Raw genomic sequence first — 21,245 nt, 5'->3', positions numbered from 1 at the left:
TGTTGTAAAAGGTTTTTTAGTACTTTGGAAAGCCAGGACTGGAAGGGAATAACACCCTCAACTGTGCTCTCCAGAAGTGACACATTATTTGCTCAAAGATGTTTCTTGGTGCCCTTGGTAATACGGGAGAATTGCACGATCTTTGCAAAGTAACACATCCAGGAGTCTTACAAATAGATTCTTTTTTTCTAAATCGAAATAGTTGACCTTTTCTGGAACTTAAACTTGAAACTGAGTATATAAGTCCCAAGTGAGAACAATTTAATTAAACCGCAATTAGTCGTTTCTTTCCAATCTACCATCTTACAAAAACTCCCCATAGACCCTAAATTCTAACTTTCACTTGAAACGAAGATCCTAATATAGTAACTGAAAATTATAGGGCAGCTTGCAGTCCCATTTTCCGTTCTTCTTTATTTTTTCCATTTCAAACGTTTGAATTCTGTTGAACTGGATGTTAGAAGAAAATGACAACTTCACAATCTTTTTCATATCCTTTTCCATTTTCCCCTGGGTTTTCCCCACCTCATTGTTTTAGAGTGCAGTAAGGCAGAGGGGAGAGGAGCAGTGATTCACAGCCACATGACTCTCCTCCAGATCGGGGTGACCCTCGTCCAGACACGTGGACTTCCTGTTGGGGCACCGAGTGCTTTCTGAGATTTTCCATGAAGCGGAAAGAGAACAACGTGTGACCATCCGACTGTGGAACACAGACTGAGTAAGGGGTGGCCGAGTCTCGTTGAATGAACAGAGACTTGAAATGGTTTTAAAATAAAGGTCATGAAGCACAATGCAGGTTACTTGTATATGAAGCCTAGGTATTTTTATCTTCCAGTAAAGATGGTGTGTAGGAGGATAGATAACAAAGGAAGACGAGGTGTTACGTGTGTAGGAAGTGGAGTCCGTACCTTGTTGATGATGTGTATGACTCCGTTTATGGCGGCGTTGTCCCCGTCAATGATGGACGCTCCCTCAATGGTGACATTCTGTAAATGCAAACCACAGGGGAAGGTAAGTCTCTGGAGCACACCCAGGGATGGATCTGAATAGTAGTGACCTTCATACTTTTGAGCCGTGACCTACAGTGAGAAATACCTTTAAATTTAGACTCCCCTGCCCCTCCTCTCTCTCTCTCTCTCTCTCTCTCTCTCACACACACACACACACACACACACACACACACACACAGAGAGAGAGAGAGAGAGCGAAATAGGACTTTCTCCTACTATGTGGGCGGCACTCTGATCATCGATGCTATTCCACTCAATTCTATTTCTTTAAAAAGTGATGTTTGAGGCTTATTAAAATGACCCTGCAGTTTGAAAAACAGCGTAGACAGCATCGTGGGCTGAACTGTGTTCCCCTGCCCCTGAAACTCATATGCTCAAGTCCTGACCCCCAGAACCCCAGCCCAGAACCACAGATTTGGAAAGAGAGTCTTCACAGAGGGGATCAAGTTAAAATGAGACCCTGAAGTGGGCCCTGGTCCACGATAACCAGTGTCCTTGTCAGAAGAAAATGTGCAGAGAGACACCGTGCAGGGAGAACACCTAGGATGTGAAGGCCACCTTTGAGCCAAAGAGAGAGGCTGGGGCAGCCCCTGCCCTCATGGCCTCAGAAGGACCCATCTGTTCACACCTTGACCTTGGTCTTCCAGCCTCCAGAACTGTGGGAAAACATGTCTGGGGTTTAAGCCCCAGACTGTGGAACTTTGTCACAACAGTGCTCGCTAACTAATACAGAGCGTAACTGACTTTCTACCACATTGTGAGACTATTAGTTACGTAAGGAATGGAGCTTAATGACCACCCTGTCACCCAGCCTCCAACCAACAGCACCTGGGTCCTACCCTCTCTGGTGCCCCCTCCTCTTCTCTCCAAATGACCCTTTATTTGAAGTTCCTACTGTGAAACCTGGACTTGTCTTCCCCCGAGCTGCTCCCAGGTCACAGGGGCAGAGCCCTGAAGAGAACCCTCCTGGCTACTTTGCACATCTCTCCGTTAAAGGGAGGTGTTGATATCAGACACCGGAATGAACCCATTCAAAGTGCGTCTTTACTAGTTAGCTCCCCTAGGTCAGGGGCCTTGAATAATCTATCTCTGACTCTGTAGTGCCTGGGATGTGCCTGTCTGGGTGGGTGTTCAGTTCATGCCTGCTAAGAGAATCATTGGTACAGACACCATTGTACAATGTATGTCACAACATCATGTTGTCCACTTTAAATATATACAATAAAAAACCCAATGGAAAGCAACCCTAATGTCACCAGAATTATCATAATGAGACATGAAAAAATGGGACCCTATGTAACTGTTTTCTACTTTCTAAGAGAAATTACTGATAAGTCCCATCTACTGAGGTATTAGAAGGCACAGACCCTTTTCATGGTGCTCACACAGAGGAGAAAGGAGGTAGAAGCGTCTTAGGGCAGTGATCCTCAAATATTTTGGACTGTGTTCCACGGTTCACAGATATAGCAGTTGTCCCCTTCTAGGAAAATCTTCATTCTTGTCTTGTGCCATTTACAGAAAGAGCTTTGAAATAATATCTCATGCAGCAAGGTGACCAGACTTCCTCATGAAACTCTGAATCTGAGCCCTTGGCACACTGGAGCCAGTGCCTGGCGGTGAGCTTCTCTGGGGCTCACCCTTGGGCATTTCTCTGTCTCCAGCACCCAGATCTGTGCCTGGCACACAGTAGGTGCTCAACAAATATCTGTTGATTGACTGACCCCAACTTAATATAAAATTTTAGTTATCTGTAAAGTTTCAGCTCCTAGGTTACTAATAGCCAGCTCTTAGTTAACTGGACATCAAAGAAAAGGCATGGATCTGCACATTCTTTTTCCATTTTGGATCAGCTTGTGGCCAACCTGTGGGCAAAAGGCCATGTTTTACGGGATCAGTGCTACAGAGTAATGTGTGTGTGTGTCTGTGTGTGTCTGTGTGTAATGACACTTGTGGCAATTATTACAGCTGGGTGACTCCCACTTGGGGCTTCTAGCCTCTCTAGTTTCACACATGTTTGGAAATTCCCAGAACACAACATTTTAAAAGTACAATAGGAACAGAGATGCCTTGTTTCAACGAAACAGACAAACCACAGAGCTCTTACCCCGTCCACCTTTGCCAGGTGAAGGAAGTTGCCCTGCAAGGATGTTGCCAGCATGTCAGAAGAAGACAGGCTCTGCAGATCTGCCACTCTGTACATGCCTGGCAGCGTGTGGTACCTGAAACAACAGTCCATAGGCCTGTAATGAAATATTGACGTGCGAGAGGGTGTCACTGAGTAGTTAACAGACAGACTCTGGAGCCAGACTTCCATATTCCAAATTCAAGCTTCCCTTGCTTGAATTAGTTCCTCAATCACCCTATGCCTCCGTTACCACATCTGGAAAATGGGAACCAGTATAAAGCCTGTCTCATGGGGTTGTTGGGACAATTAACTGAGTATAGTAGAGCAGAAGAGTGACTGCCAACAATTGCTAACTGTTGCGATTTGGGGTGGGGAGGGGAATTCTAGAACATACTCAGTTTGAAGGATCATGTGGTTTCCCTGCGTTGAACTCTGAAGATATGTGCACACTGATACTATTTGGATATCTTGTAGGATAAAAACTGAACAATACCTACTTTACCAGGGCCGGCATGTTGCTCTGTGACAACCAGAAGGCTTTCTCATCTTGGTGCATGTCCTCGATAGCTTGTTGGGAAGGCACGAGGACAGTGAGGTTTGGCGCTGCTGACAGCATGGCTTGCAGAGAAGCATTCTAAATCACAGAGGGAAAATCAAGAGACCTGACTCATGTTAGAGACAAACAGGGCTGAATTTGCCTGGCGGACGTGACGGTTTCCCATGGGATATGCTTTCAGGGAGAGGTCTAAGGGCCCCCTTTCCCCAAATCCCCCAGTCACTGGCCCTTGGATTCACTCGGGAAACTCATCCCTCTTAATTAAATGTGTGAGTCATATCACACAAGCCATTACGAGTCCTTTACACTTTAGTCTAAATGAAGAGCCAGAGAAATAGTCTTGATGGGATCCTGCGTGTGAATGTGTGTGTATTTGTGTCTGTGTGTGTGAGTGTGTGGGGTGTGTGTGTGTGTCTGTGTGTGCAAAAACCCTTGAGAATTCTTGGATATCTCTGGAACAAGAATAGTGGGGAGACTGCAGGAACAGTTTCAGCATGGGATAAACTAGAGGACTGAAGTCCAAATTTACCTGCTATTCATTCCTGCCCAGAGAGCCAGTTCTGTGTAGAAATAGTGGCATGCTTATGTTTTAACAACTGGATCTCCAGGCAAACAAACAAACAGACAGACAAAAAAAGCCCAGGGTTGTAGTATTTGCTGACTTCCCAGGTGTACATACTTCCACCAGAGATGATTCCAAGGTACCAACCTGACAGCACTGAAAGTGGAGCTGGAGAAATGCACACAGTGAACTCTGTGAGCTGGTCCAAGCTGGGCCCAGCGCACCACAGGCAAGCTCATGCATGTGGGGTGGGACCAAAGGCCAGTCTACATGAGAACACATCAAGGGAGAGCTCTTGAACTCTTCCCCTGCTCGTGGAGGAATGGGGGGCTTAGCAGGGTCCCACACAGAAGCAACAGGGAGCCATCCTGGAGTGGGTGCTCAGATATGGCCTACTTTGACACATGGGGCTATTCAAAGGGTACACATCATTTGTTGCGATGGCCTCCCAGCCACCTGGGCTTGTGCAGCCCCAGAGAGCAGAGACTTAGACAACTGGGTAGGGTGGGGGTTGGATTCTTCACTAGAATGCTTTCTAGAGGGGGCAGGGAGTAAGCCTTTCTGGGCATGATGGACTGAGAGCTAAACACGTATGAAGCATCCCAAGTTGCAGCGATAAATCCCAAATCTCACTTGATGGATGACAATGATGAATTATGCTATTTTAGATAAAAGACCACCTCTGTGATGAAAGAAGTTGTAGATACATATCTGAACTGGTTAAAAATTTGACCACCCCAGCTTACCCTAGACGTGACATTCTCAGCTCTGGTCACACGTTCGAATCACCTGTGAAGCTTTTAAAAGACACGGATGCCCAGAGCAAACCTCTGACCAACCAAATCAGAGTCTTTGGCATGAGAGCCTGGGCAGGAGCATTTGAGAAATGTGTTCCATGTGGCTCTGGAGTGCAGACAACTTGAAAGCCCCTGCTCAGAATGGTCGCCCTCCCGCCTTCTGCTGAGCTGCACCTTTAGTTTGCTATCATACACATTCCAAATTGCTAAAATGATGTACAACTCAATCCTAAAGTTCAGCCAAGGTACTCACGTGTATCCACTGGCTAAATATAACTGCTTCGGAGAGAAACGACAATTCCTTTTTCATATCGTGCGGGGAGGGAGGAGAGACAGGAGAGAACACAGAGAAAGAACAATGAGAAGCATTCACAGTGGTGTTGGCGCCTGCTGAGCCATCCTGGGCTGGGTTCCTCTTCCTCGGCAGCCTCTCTGAGGTCGGTGTGCAAGGATGCCCAGCTGGGTGCATTTCTACATTGCCAGAGCTGGGCATTGCTTTCACACTAAGGTGGCTCAACAGTCCTCTATATTTGCAACCAAGAGGTCATTCCAGAAGCTTCAAATGTAGCAATGACCAGAAGTTCTTCCAAATCGGAATTTAAGTTGCCAGAACACAGCCACCCAGACCCCAGGGAGGGTCACAGAGCTCAGCATGTAGTCCCCTCTCAAAGCCATCATTGATTCATGGCTTGGAATGTGGAATCAAACCACCCGGGTTTTCATTCTGGTTGCTTCATTTTCTAGTTCCTTAGGCCAACTACCTAATGGACCTTGATCTTTTCATCTGTACAATGGTAATAATAAAGGCTCCAACTCACAGGTTGATGTGGCAAACAGAGGAGTTGTTTTTAAAGTGCTTAGAATAGAGTTTGGCATGCAATAATCTCAGTATGTTTTAGCCACTCTTATTTTTGATTTCTCTATCATGGATTTTCTTAACTAATGAATACAGAGAGAGAGAGAGGGCCACCCCAACTGACACTGGGATGGAGCGAATAAAGGATATAAGACATGAAAGGGGATATAGAAGATTTTGAAGGAAAAAGCCTGGTCCTTATAGTTGCTTTGGAGAAATTCAGTCTGGAAAAGATAACCAACATTGCTGGCAAATCAGTGACATTTGAAGATGTCAGAGTTAAAAGAAAAAAAGTGCTCTGGGTTTTGAGTTTAAAAAGACTGGGTTCCGTTTCTGGATCTGCCATTAACTGCCTGTGTGACCTTAGCATGTCATTTAACCACTCTGAGAACTCCAGTGCCTCTGAAAATGAACATGGTGAGGCCTTCCCTCCGGGATTATAAAAATTAAGTGCATTAGTGCATGTGAAAACATTTTTTTAAATTATGAGATACCACAGAATAGCAATAATAATGGTCCTATGCAAATTTGCACGAAGATGATACGTCTCAGTGCTGTCTCAATTCCTCTTTGAAAGTAGTTGACTGTTCATAAAGATACATTAAAAGTAAATTAGTAAGTACATAAGTAAGTACAAGAGCAGAGATGCTTGAGAATCCCTTTGAGGGAGAGGAGGGCTGAGCTGGGCCTTAAATGAGGGCGAGAAGGCAGAGGCTGTGTCCTGAGAGAGAGGCCTGGCTCTGGGAAGGCATCGCTAAGCAGGAGGGAAGGGATGTTTGAAAGAAGAGCAAGTGGAGTCTGGGTGAAGACCCGGAGGTCCAGGTCGAGGACCTAGCTTGCTTTGTGTGGGAGGACAGTGCCATCGTGAAGGCAGGGTTTTAGGGTTCTAGGAAACACGGCCCTGGGGCAGTGCAGAAAAAATGCCGAGGTCTACACTCCATGGCCAAGGTGTTGGGGAATACTTCCTTGGCCTGGTCCTGAGTGGAAAGCATAGTCAACAGCGAGGAGAAGGGTGAGAAGAGCCCCCCCATGAGTCCCTGCTGTGGGCAGCCTGGGGAGCTGTGCTTGGCCAGGCTCCTCTGAGGACTGTGGGTCCTGGGGACTGCTGGAACAGCCCGTAGTTTCAGCTGAGAGGAAAGGCAGGGACCCAACTGCCCAGAACTGAACAAGAAGTCAGTGATGAGGAAATTTGTCAAGTGCCTTTATTTCTGACTTTGACAAATATTTATAGGCAATGAGAGCGGCATAGGAAACAAGACAAAGATCTTCTCTCAAGAGTTTGTGATTAAAATAGACAGGTGTGGGTGCCTTGCCAACTTGGGGTGACCCATGACACCCGTGGGTCAGCGTTTAAAGTCTGCCCTTAGATAGCTATGGGCTGTATTCCTCATGGAAGGACTTTAGGCAAGTTTGCTTAGCCTCTTAGTTTTCTCACCTGTAAAATGGTCATAATAATGACATCAACTTCAGATGGTTGATGTGAGGTTTAAGTGAGGTGCCGTTGCATGGTAAGAATTTAGCAAGATGCCTGGTACACAGAAGGTGTATTCACACACACACACACACACACACACACACACACACACACACACGCACACACACACAGATGGAGTGAGCACAGGGTGCTCCGGGTGCCTATCAGAGGCCCAGTGGAGGCCGGGTAGTTACGTGGGATGTTTGAGAATGAAAAGACATTGAGTGGCAAGAAAGAGAAATCTGGACTGCTTTACACATACACAAAGGGTGCCAAATAAAAGTCAGCTCCCTTCAGCTGGTAGAAAATGTGGGACCCACAGAGCACATGTGTCATCTACAAGAAGCAGTAGGCTTCATGTGAAATCTCCTGCAGCAAGTGGTTGGTCAACAGAGTACTTTAAGGGCATCTTAGCTAAGAGGTTTTTGTGTAAGAGGGTTTTGTCCTGATTATTGTGTGCTTAAGTTTACTGCAGGTAACTTACCACGGCTGCATTTCCATAGCACAGGAGGCCGTCCCCCTCATAGCCCTCTTGACAGACACAGCTCCAGACACCGGAAGGAGAGAGCTGACAGCGCGCCTGGTAAGACCAATATGCAAGAAATGTACTGTTTCTGAACTAAAGCTTGGGCCTGAGTTTTGTCCATGAGATAGTAGATTCCTACTGAAGTGAGAACTGCAAATTTGGGAAGGCAAGATGGCAGAGGTAGCCCCAGACGTGGATGCTGCAATGAAAGGCTTCCGTCTGCAAGTTTGATGCAACTCTTGTTCAGTCACAATTACATTCTTTCTTTCTTTTCATCCCTACCAGATATAGCAAATAAAAAATCATACAGGACACACAGTTAGATTTGAATTTCAGATGAATGATGAACACGTTTTAGTATAAGTTTGTCCCATACAATATTTGGGGCGTCCTTGTGCTGAAAAATTATTCAACACATAAATGGGTATCTGAAATTCAAGTTCAGCTGGTGCCCCCTATTTTATCTGGCAACCCTACGTTAGTCCTTCCAAGCTTTGGATTGGAATGAAAGTTACCCTAACTACTCTCACTTGGAATGTCAGGGTTTGGTTGGGCTTAAATTAAGCAGGAGTGCTGGAGTTCCTTCAGCTTTATAAAATGCTTCTGCGGGCTGGGTGCAGTGGCTCACGCCTGTAATCCCAGCACTTTGGGAGACCGAGGTGAGAGAATCGCTTGAGCTCAGAAGTTCCAGACCAGCCTGGTCAATAGAGTAAGACCGCATCTCCATAAAAAAATATTAGAAAATTAGCTGGGCATGGTGGTGCATGCTTATAGGCCCAGCTAGCTACTCGGGAGGCTGAGACAGAAAATTGCTTGAGCCCAGATGGTCCAGCCTGTGATGCGTCGGGATTAAAAACAAACAAACAAAAATACTCTGTGATTCTTGGGTAATAGATACTTTGAGATTTTGAAGCCATCTTTCCCCCCACATTTTTCTTCCCTGAGAACACATCTATTTCCCTCACCCCCTCATCCCCACAGACAAATTAAGGGTGGACCCTTGCAGCTATGCTTGTAACAGTCCCACTTCCTGGTCACCACTGACAGGCTCATATGTGGTCACCCTGACCCAGCTGGGCTGGTGAGATTCTTTCTCCTAGGGTTTTGAATTGGGACATGGGGTGCTGATAAGTTAGTGGGCATCACTAGTGGTGGAGGACCATTTATCCCAAGATGTTCAGAGACGCACTAAAAGTTGGGAGAGAGACGGAGAGAAGGCAAACGCACAGAGAGAAGTAATATGAGAGAGCACATGGTCTCGGAGGCCTGGGGATAGAAGCTGCTTCCATCCTGGGGATCCTGGTACCTTCACGTCCTGGTTGAGCCCTTGGGAGTTCTAGTTATACTCCTGCCTCTGGATTCCCAGAGCGACCTTGGGAGTATTCGCCACACATTCCTTTTCTGCCTGAGCCAATTTGCATGGGTTCTGTTACTTGCAACCCAAAACTCTGTAGCTAAGGAAGGCATCATTCCCATTGGTTCTGATGTTTGATGCTTAGTGATGTTCTTTTGAAAACATGACTAGCTCTAACACCTTTACCTGCCTTTCCAAAATTTAGAAACCAGGGGCAAACTACCCTTGAACGGGCATTTTCACCCATGATTTGAGTAAAACTCTTCTATGGCATTCAAAATGGGAATCCACTTACCCTTTAAACTATCTTGTTGGTTTAGAGTTGCCAGATTTAGCAAGTTAAAAGACAGGACACCCAGTTAAATGTCCATTTTAGGTAAATAATGAATACTTTTTAGTGTCTTTTTGTCCCATGCAATATTTGGGACTTACCTGTTCTGAAAGACTATTTGTTACTTATTTTAAATTCAAATTTACCTGAGAATCCTATATTTATCTGGCAACCATATATTGGGTCTTCCAAGGTTTGGAATGAAATAAAAGTTGCAATAATTACTTACATTCCACTTTGGGACTCCCTTTGGGGGTAAGAGATTTGTTCATTATGAGGTCAGACAAGAAATAACCTAATCTAGCTTTCTTTCTTTCACAAGCACTTTTTAAAAGTAATAATAATAAAAAAAGTCAAGCAACTCACCAATGGATGACACTTCCCAGTCTGTTCCAAGCATGAAGTTATTGGTTCGCAGTCAATCCCGCTTCCTCGAAATCCTTTCTTGCACTCACACTCGCTCTACAATTCCAAGAACAGAGTTGAAGGGGGTTATTAGAAGCAAGTGTACTCCATGCTTTGTCCTCATATGGCACTAAAAAAGGCACAGTGGAAACCACAGCTGTCTGCTGTCTTAAAGGAGAGAATGTCTTTTGCTTGTGATGCTTCAGATTCCAGAGCTATTAGTCTCTACACTCCCCATTACATTTTGCTATCAGTCTGGGTACTCCCTTTTGAACTATTCACCCCAGAAGGGCCTGTGGAGATGATCTCAGTGAGAACTTGGACTCTCAAAAGCATCGCACTGGAAACGTTTGCCCTTTGCCTGGGAGAAAATGGTTAAGCGAGCCTTAGGGTGTCGACGTGGTGGAAATATACCTAGCCTTGAAGGCACTTTGGTCAATGTAGAAAAGACACCCCTTTGGGCAGGTGAATTTTAGTAAAGCATCACTTCTGCATGGACAGCCCACAGGTACGTGGCTCAGTAGGTGGGCAACACCTTCACCCAACCAAACAGTTCCCCTTCCTCTGTGAAAGCTGAGGCCCACACCAGGCATGTGAGCAGGAAAGAGGCAGGATTTCAGTCTCTACTTGTCACAGAGGCCAGACACTTTGTGCTGGATGGAGACTAAACCATAGAAGCAGTAACCCTGACCATGTGGCCATTAAATATGGTGATGATGATAAAGAGTTGTATGATAAAATGGGGGAAATGCTTGTGTTAAGTGCAGACTGGGAACCAACAAAACTATAGTTGACAACAACGCTGTAAAGGAAACTAAGAACCAATGCGTAAAAAAGACCAGAAAGAAAAAAGACAACGGCATAAAAAGGATGATTGCGAGGGCATTGTGAATGGTTTTCGGACTTTTCTGTTTTCCAAATGTTTTCTTATTATCATGTAATACTTTGAAATTTAAAACATAATTTAAAATGAGTAATTTCTTCCGTGGACTAAAGACCAGGTATTAAGAAATTATTATGGATCTGGCAGTGAACCTAGACAAAGTACCTATGAAGTAAATAAAAAGTCCTGTTGGGCACAGTGGCTTACGCCTATAATCCCAGCACTTGGGTTGCGGGGGGACAGGAGGATGATGAGCCTAGTTAGAGACTAGCCTAAGCAACATAGGGAGACTTCGTCTCTACAGAAATTAAAAAAATTAGCCGGGCAGGGTAGCACATGCCTGTAGTCCCAGGTACTTGGGAGACTGAAGTGGAAGGATCACCTGAGCCCAGGAGGTTAAGACTGCGGTGAGCCATGATCGATCATGCTACTGCACTCCCACCTGGGCAACCGACAGAGTGAGACCCTGGATCAAAAAAAAAAAAAAAAATAAAGAGTCCAGTCTTAAAAAACACTGGAAAACAAGAAAGGAGAGTGGGAATGTTCTGAAAAATGGGACTTGGCTGGACCTTGGGAGAGGATGGGAGAGGTCGGAAGGAATTCAAGCTGAGGGAAAATGGCAGGAAAAATGAACGAAGGTGGAGAAGGATGGGAATTTGATTGAAGAAGTGTTATTTAGGGGCTGGGCTTGCAAACAGAGGCATGAGCCCCAGAGGTGACATTAGGTTGTGAAAAGAAGTGAACAGAACTTCTATCTATGGATTTTTATCTGTCAAAGTACAATTATTACCTGTTATTATAGGTTTTATAGGGTAAGTGTGTGTATTGGATACACAGTATACCACATAGGCAAGCACATATCCACAGCTGTGCATGTTAGAGCAAGATCTATCGACAGGGGTGTTGAATCTTCTCTGTCTGCTGTTGGGTGGCCCCTCCAGGAACTTCCAACCCTGACTACCTCCTGTAATATTTGGCCCAAACATGATGTGTCTTTTGAAAGCAACATTTCTGGTCCCTAGGGTTTGTGCCTATTTGGCATGTCTAAAGGTTTCCAAGCCAATTAGTCTCAACTGAGGGCAATCTGAACTATGGTTCATTCTATCTTTTATGTAACAGCACAAGGAGAGCCTCTTCTCTCCATCTCCCCCACTGGAAGTTTTTCAAGTTGTCTGTAGAAGAAAGGAGGACATAGCAGAGAGGGGACCAGTGTTGGTTACAGGTTAAATTGTGTCTCTCACCTCAAATTCATATGTTGAAGTCCTGACCCACTGGACTTCAGAATGTGACCTTAGCTGGAAGCAGGGTAGTTATTAATAAGGAATTAGTTAAGGTCGGGTCATACCAGAGCAGGGTGGGCTCTGGATCCAATATGATTGTTATCGTTATCAAAAGGGGACACTTGGAGACAGATGCACACCCAGTGAGCACACCATCTGACTCTGAAGGCAGAGATCAGGGGGATATAAGCCAAGCAACACCAATGGTGTAACTGTGATTAATGGTTCGTTTGTTTCATGATTAAAATCCTATGTGATCTGAGTTCTGACTGGAGCAATCCAGGTCGATTTCTATCTATTTTTTATTTCCCCCAGTTTGAAATAACAAGAGACATAGGGCCCACTCTGAGTGCTCTAAATTTAATAGATGAAATAATCTAAGTCTAATAAGTTGATTTTCACTGCTCTGCCCGAGGACAGGGTTCATTAAGATGGCAGAGCCCGGTAACTACATAAAACTTAAAACTTTATAATCAGAGGTTCAACTCCTCTTTTTAACAATATGGTTCATAATTAATTTACTCCTCCTGATTAGTCCTGCTGTGCTTGGCTATAGCCTTCCTAACATTAATTGAATGAAAGGTACAAGGCTATATGCAACTTCGTAAGGGACCCAGCATCACCGGCCCATATAGCCTTCTGCAACCCTTTGTTGATGCAATAAAGCTATTTATGAAAGAACTCCTTTGACCACTAACATCACCACCCCTCCTAAACGTTATCGCCACAACCTTAGCCCTATCCCTTGCCCTCCTTACATGGATTCCCATTCCTATGCCTCAACCCCTCCTTAACATAAATATAGGAGTCCTGTTCATCTTGGCAACATCCAGTCTAGCCGGGTACTCAATGATTTAATCCAGATGAACGTCTAATTCTAAATATGCATTAATCGGTGCACTCTGAGCAGAAGCCCAATCCATCCCATTCCAAGCCACCTGGCTATTATTCACTTGCCAGTTCTCCTTATAAGTGGATTTTTCACACTATCAACCCTTATTACAACCCAAGAATATTCTTGACTAATCCTTCCACCATGACCACTAGCTGTTATACGATTTATTTCAACACTAACCGAAACCAACCGAGCACTTTTTGAACTGACAGAAGGGGAATCAGAATAAGTATTATTAGGTTTTAATGTTGAATATACCACAGGACCCTTTGCCTTATTTTTCATAGCTGAATATACCAATATTATTATAATAAATGCCCTAACTACTATTATTTTCCTGGGAGCACTACATGATATCTTCATAAACAGAAATCTTTACAGTCAACTTTGTAGTGAAAACACATTTTCTCAATATTCTCTTTTTATGAGTTTGAGCATGTAACCCATGCTTTCGATATGATCAACTTATGCACCTACTATGAAAAAACTTCCTCCATACTAAATCTTATGCATGTGACATATTTCAATACCCATTTTAATATTGAGCATCCCCCTGCATATATAAGAAAAATGTCTGACAAAAGAATTACTTTGATAGAGTAAATTATAGAGGTTTAAGCCCTCTTATTTCTAGAATCATAGGAATTGAAATTATTCTCAAGAATTCAGAGTTCCTTGTGTGACCAAATTACACCATATTCTATAGTAAGGTCAGTTAAATAAGCTATTGGGCTCATACCCCAAAAATGTTGGTTTATACTTTTCTCATACAAATCAACCCCTTGATTTTTCTCCTTCATTCTTCTTATTCTCTTTATAGGTACTGTAATCACTTTACTTAGCTCACACTGATTACTAATCTGAATTGGACTGGAAATTAATATGCTAGTTATTATTGCTATCTTAATAAAAGAAAAAAGAATCCTTGATCAAGTGGAGCCACTACCAAATAGAGGCTTCCTCATTCGAGCTACTGCACCCATACTTCTTATCATAGCCGTAATTGCAAATATAACCTAGCTGGACAATGAATTATCACAATCATTTTTAACCAAATATCATTCATTATCATTGTCCTAATAATAAAATTAGGACTTCTACCCTTTCACTTCTGAGTCCCAGAATTCACACAAGGAATCTCACTCCTAATATGACAAAAACTAGCACCAACCTCTATTTTATAGCAAATTAATAAAATCATAAACCTGAAACTATTATCATTGATCTCACTGCTATCAATGATAGTAGGTGGAAGAGGAGGACTTAACCAGACACAGTTACTAAAGATCCTAACCTATTCCTCAATTGCTCACATGGGCTGAATAATCACAGTCTTAATGTGTAATCCCTCTATTATAACATTGAACCTCTTGATCAACATTACCTTAACAGTCACTCTATTTATCATGCTCAACTTTTATCACTCTCACTCATAAAACAAGCTCCCACGAATAGCTTCCTCAGCCCTTGTTATTCTACTATCATTAGGATTACCTCCACTCACAAGATTCTTGCCTAAATGAGTAATTCTGATACAGAGACCCACTAATGTCTGTCCATTTTGTCACAGCCCCTAGAGGAGGTCATGGCCAGGGCTCAAGTGCTCCTGTACATTCCTGAACAATATTCCTGAGGGCTAATAGAAGATGTACATCCCCTTATCTCCTATGTAATTAGCTTCAGGGGATCCTTGACGTCCCTGTAGTCTACGCCCAATCAACTGAAAGATGCAAATCTCCCTTTACTCTCTTTTTCTGAGTGGTTATACATTTGAATAATATAGTATCAATGGAATTGTAAGCCTTGTGATCTGTATAACTTTTGCATCAATGCAACCATAAGTTTTGTGATTTGTAAAATTTTTGCATAATGCATGATGTCTTAGGCCTTGTAAACTCCCTTTACTCTTTGGTAAGCTTGATTAATGTTTCTGCTGGGCCCTACTGATGAATCTATGAGACACCTCTGATACCTGGCACTAGGAAGCCTGGACTGAAAAATGTTACTATCGATAAATGCGGCTGAAACTCAAGTTCTATACAATGCTTTGTTGGTCACGTGGCTAACGTATAGGTTCTAATAACTCTGGACTTATAAAAGTGAACTATAAAAGCCTGGAGGATGAGCAGAACCATTTTAGAAAGACCTCGAGTCTGGCTCTGCTACCTGGATTCGAACTCAGAAATAAACTTCTTTCTACCAGTTCCCTGCCCCGCTTTGATTTACTGACATTGAGGGGAGCAGCTGAGCGCTACTTGGACCATAACAATTCAAGAACTAACCAAAAATATAGCATTATGTTACCAACACTTAAAGCTATTATAGCCCTACTTAATCTGTATTTCTACATGTGGCTAATTTACTTAACATTCTTAACAATATCGCCAGTGGACAACAACATAAAGATAAAATGACAATTCAAAAGTACAAAACAAATTATATTTCTGCCATCACTCATTACCCTATCAACCTTACTTTTATCACTCCCATCAATATTCCTACTATTGGGTTAGAAATTTAGTTAAAACAGACCAAGACCCTTTAATGTAAGTAATTATGCTTAATTCCTGCACCCTTAACTTAAGGACTGCAGAACTCCATTCTACGTCAACTGAATGCAAATCATTTACTTTAATTAAGCTAAGTCCTTATGAGATTGGTGGGATCCAACCCCATAAAAATTTAGTTAATAGCTAAATGCCTTAGTCACCTGGCTTCAATCTACCACTCCTGCTGTCTAGAAAAAAAAAGGTGGGAGAAGCCCCAGTAGAACTGAAGCTACTCCTTGGAATTTGCAACTCAATATGGTATATTCACCTCAGGGCTTTTTTGGTAAAAAGAGGGCTTAATCTCTATATTTAGATTTATAGTCTAATGCTTACTTAGCCAATCTATCCTCCTACTTGTGTTTGTCAACTGTTAATTATTCTCAGCAAACCATAAAGACATTAGTACACCGTACCTACTCTTTGGTGCCTGAGTTGAGAGAGCAGGAACAGCCCTTAGCCTTTTAATCCGAGCAGAACTCAATCAACCAGGGGCCTTATTAAGAGATGATCAAATCTACAATGCTATTGTCACTGCCCATGCATTTCTCATCATTTTCTTTTTAGTAATGCCTATCATCATTGGTGGATTTAGCAACTGATTAGCCCCTCTTATAATTGAAGCACCTGATATAGCATTCCCACATATAAATAATATAAGTCAGCAACATGCCGGGAACCAGGAGAGAAACCTGGGACACTTTCTCCCTCACAGCTCCTGCCGACGCCTTGGCCTTGGACATCTAGCCTCCAGAGCTGTGGGACAACACACTTTTGTTCTTCTATGTATGCCACTCGGCTTGTGGCACTTTGTCACAGTAATCCCAGAAAACGAATTTGGACATCAAGACATTTTTTTTTTTCCTTTTTTCAAGTGCAAACAGCCAACTCAAATGAGTCAGAAACAAAGGCATTTACTCAGCGCTTGGCAAGACAGGAGACGGCAGTGATCTGTCGCATGATCAGGACTGGGGCCACAATTTATTTAATTAATTTATTTATTTTATTGAGTTGGAGTCTTACTCCGTCGCCCAGGCTGGAGTGCAGTGGCACGCTCCCAGCCACAGCAGCCTTGACCCACTGGGCTCCGGCGATTTTTCCGCCTTGGCCTTCCAAGTAGCCGGAACTACAGGCGCGCACTACCATGACCAGTTAATTTAAATTTATTTATTTATTATAGAGACGAGGTCTCACCATGTTGTCCAGGCTAGTCTCGAACCTGCGGGCTCAGACAATCCTCTCACCTCGGCCTCCCAAAGTGCTGGGATTGCAGGCTTGAGTCACCATGCCTGGCCCTGAGGCCACATTTTAAGGCAAATTTCCTCCAGACCCACATGCAGGCTCTGTGGTCAGAGAAATAGGAAGGACCAATAGAAAAGCAGCCCTCAAAAGCTGCGGAACCACCAGCCCACGGGGCTTACTTCTCGTGGCTTTTGCGACGTTCATTGATTTGCGTTACACACATTTGTCTGTCGCCTCACACAAGACTGTGTCTCTCCAAGGCTGGCGGAAGACCCTGGCCAGGGCGTTCGCTAATCCTGCCACTGACCCCGGGGGCCGAGCTGCAGGAGGCCCTGAGAAGTATCGAATGAATGAGCACATGACGGAATGGATATGTGAGCATGTTGTTGCTTGTTTGCCTAGCATTCGTTCCCTCTCTTTCCGGAAACTGCACCCCCATTTGGCTTTGTGGTCACCACCCCCCACCCTCTTCTAGTCCACATGATAAAATGTGGCCAGGTCTTTCACCCCAGGGCAGAGGCAGGGCCTTGGCTTGTGCTTATCTCTGCATCCCACACTTTGGCCACCTTCACCCTGACTTCTGTACCTGTGCGCAAGGGCTGATGGGAGCATGGAAAAATGAGAATGGATGTGAAAGCACTCAGCTTGTGCCGGTAAAGGAAAATGAGTCCTGGGTTTCTGGGGGAAGGTGCCCGAAAACTTCCTCTACTCTGCTTAGCTGAGTGTGGTGATGATGGAAGCTGGAGGGTGCTAGAGGCCATCCCTCAGCCCAGGAGCCAGGGAAGAACCCGGGCCCCAAACCAGACTCTTTATGCTGCCTTTGGAGCCCTGATCACACTGTACCTGCAGCTGGTTCACATGTGGTATGTGAGCCAAAACATCCCTTTTTCTTCTCAAATCAGTTATGCTTGGGTTTTCTTTCTCTTTTTCCCCCTTTTAAAGAATTATGGTAAATACATGCCAGACAAATGTATCATGTTAACCATTTTTAAGCGTTCAGTGGCATTGAGTACATTCACATTTTTGTGCAACCATCACCACCACCCATCTCCAGGACTTCTCCTTCTTCCCCAAATGGAAACCCTGTGTCCATTAAACACCAACTCTCTGTCTCCCTCTTCCCCAGCCTCTGGTAACCACCACTCTAATTTTTGTCTCTGTGAATCTGACGACTCGAGGGACCTCAGATCAGAGAAATCACACAATATTTGTCCTTTTGTGACTGACTTATCTTACTCCACACATTCTCGTCAAGTTCATCCATGTTGTAGCATGTGTCAGGATCTCTCTTTCCATGACTGATCAGTGTTCCATCACATGTAAGTGCCACGTTTTGTTGATCCATTCATCAGCTGATGGACACTGGGTCGCTTCCACCTTTTGGCTACTGTGAATAATGCTGCTCTGAACATGGGTCTACAAGTAACTGTTTGGGTCCCTGCTGTTGTTGGTTCTCCGTGTCTACACTCAGAAGTAGAATTGCTAGATCATATGGGCACTCTATCTTTTCTTGGGCAATTGCCTTACTGCTTTCCATAGCAGCAGCACCATTTGACTTTCTGTTACGACCTAAGAATTTTCCCTGAGGCGGATCTGTCCCCCACCCTGTTGCCAGGAGTCCATCCCTGAGAAGCACCTATTATGGTCTATTAAAAGTTAACTCCCAGTTGGCTTTGCCTGGATTGGTGCTTCAATGTCCCACCAGTTTTTCAGGAGCTGGGTGGGGGGTGGGCTAGGGTGGGATCATGCCATGCTCTTGGCCAAGCAGTTCCATGTCCTTTAACCTTTTCTCCTAATCATGTTTACCACCTTTTAGCTCCCCGGAGGGGTCTCAGAAAGATTTCCATATAGATCACTGTCTTGGGTAGCCGTGGGCCCTGAGATGCTCTGACACTTCTGACCAATATAAATGGTGGACTGTCCATTTATATCTGCACATGTGCCCAGCTCCATCGTGGTCTCCAGGACAGACGCCCGCTCACTCATTCCTGGATAGGAATGCTGACCAAAGCTGTGGAGGGAGGCCCTAGAGGCTTCCTTCTTAATATCATTAAACAGGCCAGATCTCCATTTGTCTGGGTGGATTCCTCCCCAAAGGAAAGGCATGAGGTGGGTTTTGGGCTTTGGTGTGCCAACAAGTTCCATTCAAGCTCTGTGTTTCTCTGGGTATTAATATGTGCACAGAGATGAGACGTCCGAGATCCAGAAGGCACAGGATCCAAGGTAAGCAAGGTTAGGCTTCATATAAACGGGGCCCTTCTCAGGGGAACAAATCCATTTCTCAAAGAGCAGGTCTTAAAAAGCATTCAATCCTAAAGCATAAAAGTGAGAAGCTGTATCAAGATTCAAAAGATGGGGGGAAGGGGTGATTTCAAAGCCTGGTTCCCATCTCCCATGTCTTCTGCCCTCCTTAGCCTCGTAGAACACACCTGCTGGACCTACCTGTGGTGAGAGGCGGGGGCAGGTGGAGCTGGAGCGGGAGGGGACCCCTGTCAGTCACCTCTTCTTTTCCAAGTCCTAGTGCAGTTGGCCACATCACCCCTGGAGCCCATTAATTCCCAAGCAGTGGCCTTCTCTGCCTTGGGTTCCATTAAATGAGTGTGTGAAAGTGATCAGTTAGCTAGAGAGCTGCAGAGATCTAAGGTGTGGGCCAGGGAAGGGACCCAGAGGGCAGCCCTAGAGTCAGACTGTCGGATGCAAATCCTGCCCCTTGATTTATTTTCTGTGCGATGGGGGCAAATTATTTTGTTTTCCGGTGCCTCTATTTCCTCTTCTATGAGACGGGATGGAGTAATACCTTGTTGTAGGTTTCCTGTGACAATGAACACACTCTCACTGCTACAAAGAACACAAAAGCTGCAGTAAATTCTAGCCAAAGGATCTCCATGTCCTGGGGAAAACAGGGCACCTCAGGAGTCCCGCTTTGCCTCTGCTCTCAACCACGTCCAACCTACCTGCCCGGGGCCCACATATAAGCAGGTTGCATTGGGGTGGCAGCCACCTGCACTGGGCAGGAGGCAGTTGTTGATCTCGACGCAGTCTCTCCCACTCCCTGTCCATCCCTGCTGACACACGCAGGCGTGGGTGCCCAGGCCGGTTCTGATGCATTCTGCCTGCAACAGGTAAAGAAGAAGCAAAACCACCAAATCCTCACACCAAATCCTCCAGCTGCTTGATTCCAAAAGTAAAAAGGGATTTGCTGAGGCATGTTCTAGAAATGCTTAATTTGCACTGAGATCCTTGAAAGAATGAGATCATATAAAGAGCGCAGTTGCTTGGAGCTGGCCCCAATGGCACCACTACCAACATCACTACGCTAGGCATTAGGCTAGCGACTGTTTCCAGTGTTTTGCAGGAGTAAGCAATCATCTTGAGAAAGGTACTGCTGCTGTCTCTGTTTTATAGATAAAGAAACAGGCGTTGCCCGAAGTCACGCAGCTACAGGGTGGCATGAACCCAGGCCTCTGTCATGCTGGGGTCCAAGCTTCTAACCACGGTCCCAACTCCCAGCTCTCTCAGGAGGGCCAGACAGGAGGCTGAAGGAGAGGGTGAGATGGAGAGAGAGGCCAAGGATGCATCGTTGCCCAATGAGGCTGCTGGGGGAATCTGCTGGGCTGGGGCCAGGCCCTTGGGTCTAGATTTTATCTTCAGAGCCAAGTTACCCAAGGAGTTTGGCGGAAACATGATCTGCTTCACTGCAAGCCCCTCTGGCTGCGGATGTTTGGTGCACTGTGGATAGGTAGGAGGGGAAGCAGAGAGACCGGTGTTAAATGGTAGGTGAGGAACAAAGAAGACTGGGGTGTGGGAGGTGGGTGGTGATCAGAAGGGAGGAGAGAGAGAAATGGTGGGTTCTGGTTACACCTCTAACAATAATAGAACCTAGGGCAAGTCACTGAACTTCCCCGAGCATCAGTTTCCTGATCAGTAAAATAGAGACAACAGTGCCGACTTCACCTGGTCGGCAGGAGAAGCACGTGTGATTGGAGACGTTCAAGTCCCTTGTGACCCGTGACGTTTGAATCAAGAGTTACTACTATTGATCTCAATATCTGATTCTCAGGCTGCATTTTGTCAAGAGCCCAAAGCCCCATGTATATCCGGATGTAGAAAGTGGAGCCTTATGTGAATAGAGCAGCTCTATTCACAATAGCAAAAACATGGAACCAACCGTGTTGTCCATCGAAACTGGACTGGATTAAAAAAAATGTGGTACATATACACAATGGAATATTATGCAGCCATAAAGAAGGACAGATAAATGGACTTTGCAGCAACTTGAATGGATTTAGGGTCGATCATACTCAGTGATTTATTACAGAAACAAAGAACTGAGTTCCATATGTTCTCACTCATAAACAGACCTTGAACAATTATAATACTATAAGAAAGTGTTTGGCAGTAGT

The 21,245-nt window shown here is 44.7% G+C and overlaps 1 protein-coding gene across 1 annotated transcript in view; it reads right to left on the bottom strand.

The window, feature by feature from the left end:
- STAB2 (stabilin 2) overlaps positions 1-21,245 on the bottom strand; it is a 139,393-nt gene that overhangs the window by 85,104 nt on the left and 33,044 nt on the right. The window contains exons 17-23 of the mRNA XM_008058203.2: positions 19,797-19,955; positions 9,958-10,053; positions 7,865-7,960; positions 5,304-5,351; positions 3,633-3,769; positions 3,115-3,229; positions 909-986 (exon numbers count right to left, since the gene is read on the bottom strand). Of these exons, the coding sequence (XP_008056394.2) occupies positions 909-986; positions 3,115-3,229; positions 3,633-3,769; positions 5,304-5,351; positions 7,865-7,960; positions 9,958-10,053; positions 19,797-19,955 (729 nt within the window). The remainder of the gene's footprint in view (positions 1-908; positions 987-3,114; positions 3,230-3,632; positions 3,770-5,303; positions 5,352-7,864; positions 7,961-9,957; positions 10,054-19,796; positions 19,956-21,245) is intronic.

Source organism: Carlito syrichta, unplaced genomic scaffold (genome assembly GCF_000164805.1).
Source record: "Carlito syrichta isolate Samal-C Ts95f unplaced genomic scaffold, Tarsius_syrichta-2.0.1 Scaffold89693, whole genome shotgun sequence".
NCBI lineage: Eukaryota > Metazoa > Chordata > Mammalia > Primates > Tarsiidae > Carlito > Carlito syrichta.
The sequence above is the reverse complement of the archived record's forward strand: the minus strand, read 5'-3'. Positions and strand labels throughout refer to the sequence as shown.